The sequence below is a fragment of the Thalassophryne amazonica genome, chromosome 20, assembly GCF_902500255.1.
Source record: "Thalassophryne amazonica chromosome 20, fThaAma1.1, whole genome shotgun sequence".
Lineage (NCBI taxonomy): Eukaryota > Metazoa > Chordata > Actinopteri > Batrachoidiformes > Batrachoididae > Thalassophryne > Thalassophryne amazonica.
The window spans coordinates 1,109,019-1,116,768 of NC_047122.1; the positions used below are offsets into that span (position 1 = coordinate 1,109,019).

The 7,750-nt window shown below is 42.6% G+C and overlaps 3 protein-coding genes across 3 annotated transcripts; all 3 read right to left on the reverse strand.

Annotated features, from left to right (window-relative positions):
• Positions 1 to 572: 572 nt before the first annotated feature.
• Positions 573 to 1,310, reverse strand: LOC117502332 (ATP synthase subunit a-like). Its single transcript, XM_034161374.1, has one exon. The coding sequence runs from the start codon at positions 1,308 to 1,310 to the stop codon at positions 573 to 575; it is 738 nt and encodes a 245-aa protein (XP_034017265.1).
• Positions 1,311 to 1,394: 84 nt separating this feature from the next.
• LOC117502333 (cytochrome c oxidase subunit 1-like) lies at positions 1,395 to 2,300 on the reverse strand. The gene is made up of 3 exons (XM_034161375.1): positions 1,963 to 2,300; positions 1,895 to 1,916; positions 1,395 to 1,754 (listed from the first exon to the last, which is right to left on the reverse strand). The coding sequence occupies exons 1-3, from the start codon at positions 2,298 to 2,300 to the stop codon at positions 1,395 to 1,397; spliced, it is 720 nt and encodes a 239-aa protein (XP_034017266.1).
• Positions 2,301 to 3,518: 1,218 nt separating this feature from the next.
• Positions 3,519 to 4,058, reverse strand: LOC117502334 (ATP synthase subunit a-like). Its single transcript, XM_034161376.1, has one exon. The coding sequence runs from the start codon at positions 4,056 to 4,058 to the stop codon at positions 3,519 to 3,521; it is 540 nt and encodes a 179-aa protein (XP_034017267.1).
• Between the last annotated feature and the right edge of the window lie 3,692 nt (positions 4,059 to 7,750).

Sequence of the window (7,750 nt, forward strand, 5' to 3'; positions counted from 1 at the left end):
GTCAGACAAAAGGTCTGAAAATTCACAGAGAAACTCACAGTAACGACCAGGTGGACGATAGATAATAACAAATAAAACTGGTTTTTGGGACTTCCAATTTGGATGGACAAGACTAAGAGACAAGCTTTCAAATGAATTAAAGCTCTGTCTGGGTTTTTGATTAATTAATAAGCTGGAATGGAAGATTGCTGCTAATCCTCCGCCCCGGCCCGTGCTACGAGCATTCTGACAGTTAGTGTGACTCGGGGGTGTTGACTCATTTAAACTAACATATTCATCCTGCTGTAACCAGGTTTCTGTTAGGCAGAATAAATCAATATGTTGATCAATTATTATATCATTTACCAACAGGGACTGTTGGTAAATGATATTCTTGTGCCAGTCCACGAGGGGACTGGCACAAGAATTGTCAGAGAGGCAGAGAAAGGTCCAAAAAACACAAGAAGAATCCTGCTGGCCAAACTGTCCAAATACAGCAGGAACAAATCAAAAAGCACTCTGGGAAATAAAGGTCGGCAACAAGAACATGTACACAGAGTGACTCTGGATGGACCACTAATGGCCAGACTGCATCACTTAGAGTCAGATGACATCAAGGTGGAGGAGAGGTAGAGGTACAGGTACAGGTAAAGGAACAGGTAGAGGTACAGGTACAAGTACAGGTAGAGGAACAGGAACAGGCACAGGTACAGGTACAGGTACAAGTACAGGTAGAGGTACAGGTACAAGTACAGGTACAGGTAGAGGTACAAGTAGAGGTACAGGTAGAGGTACAGGTACAAGTACAGGTAGAGGTACAGGTACAGGTGCAAGTACAGGTAGAGGTGCAGATACAGGTAAAGGAACAGGTAGAGGTACAGGTACAAGTACAGGTAGAGCAACAGGCCTAGGTACAAGTAGAGGTACGGGTACAGGTACAGGTACAAGTATAGGTAGAGGAACAGGCACAGGTACAAGTAGAGGTACAGGTAGAGGTATAGGTACAAATACAGGTAGAGGTACAGGTAAAGGAACAGGTAGAGGTACAGGTACAAGTATAGGTAGAGGAACAGGCACAGGTACAAGTAGAGGTACAGGTAGAGGTATAGGTACAAATACAGGTAGAGGTACAGGTACAAGTAGAGGTACGGGTATAGGTACAGGTACAAGTATAGGTAGAGGAACAGGCACAGGTACAAGTAGAGGTACAGGTAGAGGTATAGGTACAAATACAGGTAGAGGTACAGGTAAAGGAACAGGTAGAGGTACAGGTACAAGTACAGGTAGAGCAACAAGTACAGGTGCAAGTACAGGTAGAGGTACAGGTACATGTACAGTTAGAGGTACAGGTAGAGGTGGAGGTACAGGTAGAGGTACAGGTACAGGTAAAGGAACAGGTAGAGGTACAGGTACAGTTAGAGGTACAGGTAGAGGTGGAGGTACAGGTAGAGGTGGAGGTACAGGTAGAGGTACAGGTACAGGTAAAGGAACAGGTAGAGGTACAGGTACAGGTAAAGGAACAGGTAGAGGTACAGGTACAAGTACAGGTAGAGGTACAGGTAAAGGAACAGGTAGAGGTACAGGTAGAGGTACACGTACAAGTACAGGTAGAGGAACAGGCACAGGTACAAGTAGAGGTACAGGTAAAGAAACAGGTAGAGGTACAGGTACAGGTCAAGGAACAGGAAGAGGTACAGGTACAAGTACAGGTAGAGGTACAGGTACAAGTACAGGTACAGGTAGAGGTACAGGCACAGGTACAAGTAGAGGTACAGCTAAAGAAACAGGTAGAGGTACAGGTACAGGTAAAGGAACAGGAAGAGGTACAGGTACAAGTACATGTACAGGTAGAGGTACAGGTACAGGTACAAGTACAGGTAGAGGTACAGGTACAAGTACAGGTAGAGGTACAGGCACAGGTACAAGTAGAGGTACAGCTAAAGAAACAGGTAGAGGTACAGGTACAGGTAAAGGAAGAGGTACAGGTACAAGTACAGGTAGAGGTACAGGTACAAGTACAGGTACAGGTAGAGGTACAAGTAGAGGTACAGGTACAGGTGCAAGTACAGGTAGAGGTGCAGATACAGGTAAAGGAACAGGTAGAGGTACAGGTACAAGTACAGGTAGAGGTACAGGTACAAGTACAGGTAGAGCAACAGGCCTAGGTACAAGTAGAGGTACGGGTAGAGGTACAGGTACAAGTATAGGTAGAGGAACAGGTACAGGTACAAGTAGAGGTACAGGTAGAGGTATAGGTACAAATACAGGTAGAGGTACAGGTACAAGTAGAGGTACAAGCAGAGGTACAGGTAAAGGAACATGTAGAGGTACAGGTACAAGTACAGGTAGAGCAACAAGTACAGGTGCAAGTACAGGTAGAGGTACAGGTACAGTTAGAGGTACAGGTAGAGGTGGAGGTACAGGTAGAGGTGGAGGTACAGGTAAAGGAACAGGTAGAGGTACAGGTACAGTTAGAGGTACAGGTAGAGGTGGAGGTACAGGTAGAGGTGGAGGTACAGGTAGAGGTACAGGTACAGGTAAAGGTACAGGTAGAGGTACAGGTACAGTTAGAGGTACAGGTAGAGGTGGAGGTACAGGTAGAGGTACAGGTACAGGTAAAGGAACAGGTAGAGGTAGAGGTACAGGTAAAGGAACAGGTAGAGGTACAGGTATAAGTACAGGTAGAGGTACAGGTACAGGTAAAGGAACAGGAAGAGGTACATGTACAAGTACGGGTAGAGGTACAGGTACAAGTACAGGTACAGGTACAAGTACAGGTAGAGGTACAGGTACAAGTACAGGTAGAGGTACAGGTACAAGTACAGGTAGAGGTACAGGTGCAAGTACAGGTAGAGGTGCAGATACAGGTAAAGGAACAGGTAGAGGTACAGGTACAGGTAAAGGAACAGGAAGAGGTACATGTACAAGTACGGGTAGAGGTACAGGTACAAGTACAGGTACAGGTACAAGTACAGGTAGAGGTACAGGTGCAAGTACAGGTAGAGGTGCAGATACAGGTAAAGGAACAGGTAGAGGTACAGGTACAACTACAGGTAGAGCAACAGGCCTAGGTACAAGTAGAGATACGGGTAGAGGTACAGGTACAAGTACAGGTAGAGGAACAGGCACAGGTACAAGTAGAGGTACAGGTAGAGGTACAGGTACAAATACAGATAGAGGTACAGGTACAAGTAGAGGTACAAGCAGAGGTTCAGGTAAAGGAACAGGTAGAGGTACAGGTACAAGTACAGGTAGAGCAACAAGTACAGGTGCAAGTACAGGTAGAGGTACAGGTAAAGGAACAGGTAGAGGTACAGGTAAAAGTACAGGTAGGGGTACAGGTACAGGTACAAGTACACGTAGGGGAGCAGGCACAGGTACAAGTAGAGGTACAGGTACAAGTACAGGTAGAGGAACAGGCACAGGTAAAAGTAGAGGTACAGGTAGAGGTAAAGGAACAGGTAGAGGTACAGGTACAAGCAGAGGTACAGGTAGAGGCACATGTAAAGGAATCGGTACAAGTACAAGTACAGGTAGATTTACAGGTAGAGGTACAGGTACAGGTAAAGATAGAGGTACGGGCAGAGGTAGAAGTACAGGTACAGGCAGAGGTAGAGGTACAGGTGGAGGTAGAGGTACAGGTAGAGGTACAAGCACAGGTAGAGGTACAGGCAGAGGTACAGGTGGAGGTACAGGTACAGGCAGAGGTAGAGGTACAGGTACAGGCAGAGGTAAAGGTAGAGGTACAGGCAAAAGTAGAGGTACAGGTACAGGTAGAGGTAAAGGTAGAGGTACAGGCAGAGGTGGAGGCACAGGTACAGGTAGAGGTACAGGCAGAGGTACAGGTACAAGCAGAGGCAGAGGTACAGGTAGCAGTAGAGGTACAAGCAGAGGTAGAGGTACAGGCAGAGGTACAGGTACAGGCAGAGGTAGAGGTAGAGGTACAGGTACAGGCAGAGGTAGAGGTACAGGCAGAGGTACAAGCAGAGGTAGAGGTACAGGTAGCAGTAGAGGTACAAGCAGAGGCAGAGGTACAGGCAGAGGTAGAGGTACAGGTACAGGCTGCTGCCACTGACCATGAACTGAAAATGGACTTAAAATCAACTTCAAAACTTACTGCCAGTTTGTAGAAGACACTTTCTTCAAACAGTGGCAAGTCAAGTCATGTCTGGGAGCATGCGCTGGTGCTGTGCTGCACTGTGCCATATCCACAACACCATGGAACCGCCTTGGGTCCTGGATGGCAAAAACCCAGCCAGACAACCTGTCCATCCACACCTCTCTGAAATAACTGCAGCCAGGTAAAATGTGGGCATGTCCTTGGCCTTCTCCAGCTGGATGCTGCACTTTGTTCCATTGGCTGCCGCGCTGTGCTCTACATCTGTAAAATAATTATTTCATAGTGGATTAATCATTTTTTCTGCGAGTTGGCTGTTGAAAACGGCTCTAATATTGCTTCCTGAATCACAGAGGAGCGCTCCAGCCACAGCTGTACTTGTGTGCACTCTGAACAACATGGAGAAAGTATTTGGAGCCATCTAAAAAGGTATTTGTCATGTTTATATTGTAATAGCTTGGTAAAACAGTTGCATGTTTTTTCCTTCTTGTATGCAACTGTAAAAGTATGTTCATGACAGATTTAACATCTCATTCTAATTGTTCAGACAAGCTGCGCTCTGATGTGGTACGCTGACGCAATCACTCACTCTGTTCACTTCTTTACTCGAGTTGATGAGCTGCACGTAATGTTGGCAAGTAAAACCCCAATTCCAATGAAGTTGGGACATTGTGTAAAATGTAAATAAAAACAGAATACAATGATTTGCAAATCCTCTTCAACCTATATTCAATTGAATACACCACAAAGACAAGATATTTAATGTTCAAACTGATAGAATTTTTTGTTTTTGTGCAAATATTTGCTCATTTTGAAATGGATGCCTGCAACACATTTCAAAAAAGCTGGGACAGTGGCAACAAAACACTGGGAAAGTTGATGAATGCTTAAAGAACACCTGTTTGGAACATTCCATAGGTGAACAGGTTAATTGGAAACAGTTGAGTGTCATGACTGGGTATAAAAGGAGCATAACCAAAAGGCTCAGCCGTACATCCAGGTTTTGGAGCAACACATGCTGCCATCCAAGCAACGTCTTTTTCAGGGACGTCCCTGCTTATTTCAGCAAGACAATGCCAAGACACATTCTGTACGTGTTACAACAGCGTGGCTTCGTAGTAAAAGAGTGCGGGTACTAGACTGGTCTGCCTGCAGTCCAGACCTGTTGCCCATTGAAAATGTGTGGTGCATTATGAAGCACAAAACACGACAACAGAGACCCCGGACTGTTGAACAACTGAAGTCGTACATCAAGCAAGAAAGGGAAAGAATTCCACCTACAAAGCTTCAACAATTAGTGTCCTCAGTTCCCAAACGCTTATTGAGTGTTGTTAGAAGGAAAGGTGATGTAACACAGTGGGAAACATACCACTGTCCCAGCTTTTTAGAAACATGTTGCAGGCATCCATTTCAAAATGAGCAAGTATTTGCACAAAAACAATAAAGTTTATCAGTTTGAACATTAAATATCTTGTCTTTGTGGTGTATTCAATTGAATATAGGTTGAAGAGGATTTGAAAATCATTGTATTCTGTTTTTATTTACATTTTACACAAAGTCCCAACTTCACTGGAATTGGGGTTGTGGATCGCACAGCGTTGCATTTATTTGTGAAAGATTTTTTTGAACATTTCAAAATTCTCTTTGAACAATTGCACGTGCCGGTGCCCCTCTCACATTCAGTCTACACCCCTTAACGACAAGTTTATTCTCCTTCACGACACAGTGCATGCATCAGTCATGCAAGTGTCAGGGGACCTTGAACCTCAGAGAGAAGTTTTAAAGTTAAAATTGGTGACTGTGTCTCCTCATGTGCTCCCCTACCTTTGGGAGTTCCTTGGACCAGCTCTCTTCTCTCTATACCTTCTCCTGCTTGGGCAAATTTAAAAAAAAACATATCATATCATTTATATGCAGACGATACCCAAGTATATCTCCCTTTAAAAAGAGGCAATGGCAGCTCTGCAACATGTCTGCTAGATTGTCTCAGGGAAATCAAAGCCTGGATGGCCCAGAGCTTTTTAAATTTTAATGAAGCAAAAACTGAAATAATCATTTTTGACCCTAAGGGAAACTGTGATGCCTTTTGCATGGACCTGGACCCCCTTTTACCTTATTTTAAACCCACAGTTTCTAATCTTGGTGTAAAGCTTCACAGTGATTTAAATTGGACCAACAGATTAACTCTGATGTAAAAAAAAACAAAACAAAACAGTTTTTATCATCTTGAGGCTTTTATCCAAGATTAAATCCATTCTATCTTTTAGTGATTTTGAACGAGTGATTCATGCTTTTATTTCCACACATTTGGACTACTGAAATGCACTTTATTTTGGTGTTAACCAGGCTTCCCTGACATGCTTGGAATTGGTCCAAAATGCCACTGCTCGTCTTTTAACAGGCATTAGAAAACGAGAACACATCACCCTGAACCTCGCTTCTCTTCACTGGCTTCCAGTCCATTTTAGAATACCTTTTAAAATTTTATTGTTTGTTTTTAAAGCACTAATTGGATCAGCTCCACAATATATTTCAGATCTCTTAAATGTTTACACCATGGAAATAGAGACCTGGAATGGACGTGCGCGCTTCAATCTATTAGCGTCACTCAGGACAGGAAGGGGCCATTATTAAGGGTGGAAATGTGCAGATCATAAAAAATAAACTGACCGCTTTTTTTGCACTAGCGTCACTATTTCTTAACGGATTTTCATAAATGTAGGCTTGTTTCAAAGCCATTTGAAAGCTCTTTCCAATGAACCTATGCATGTGTGGGTGAAAAAAACTTTTATGTAAAATACAGAAATTTGTGGAAATTATGAATTAAATTATTATAAACTGTGCTGCTTTTTTCACTTTATTGTCGCTATTTGTTAACAGATTTTAATAAACGTAGGTTTGTTTTAAAGCACTTTATTTGCTCTTTCTAATGAACCCATACATGCCTGGGTAGCAAAAAAAAATGTTTTATGTAAAGTGTGGAAATTTGGGGATTTTACTGTGTTTGAGTAATTTACTGTTTTGTTTTTTCCTGTCATCATAATTCTCGATGGATTTTTATAAATGAAGCCTTGTAAGTTGTATTCAAGCTGATTAACAGCTCTAATGAACCCATACATTGCCTTACAATATAAAGCGCCTTGGGGCAACTGTTTGTTGTGATTTGGCGCTATATAAAAAAAAAGTTGATTGATTGAGTTGATACATGACAACAACATATATATGATTTTTACTAACATTTTATTACAAGTAGATATAAAGCCATTCAGAATTTATGACTTTTGACCCTCAGTCAGGGTAAAAGTACCTCCTCCATCCCCTCCAACCACACTGTTAAAATTTGCCGCCTGTGACCACCGTGTACATAATCATATTAAACAACACTGCAAGTATATATACATAAATATATTTAAACATTTTTGTTTCCGTATCTGTATGCATGTGAACGCAGCTTAATGAAAAGAAATTATGGCGTTGAGTTATAGACTCAGTATATCTATATTAATTGCGACATAACGACTTTAAAATAGACATTTGTTTTACATAGTTACATTAAGGCTCTTGTACAGTTCATTTTAGTATTGGAGAATTTGTTTTTGTAGTTGGTGCAGTTGATGGTGAAGCACTGGCTGCCTTTTTTCCCTCATTTCACTT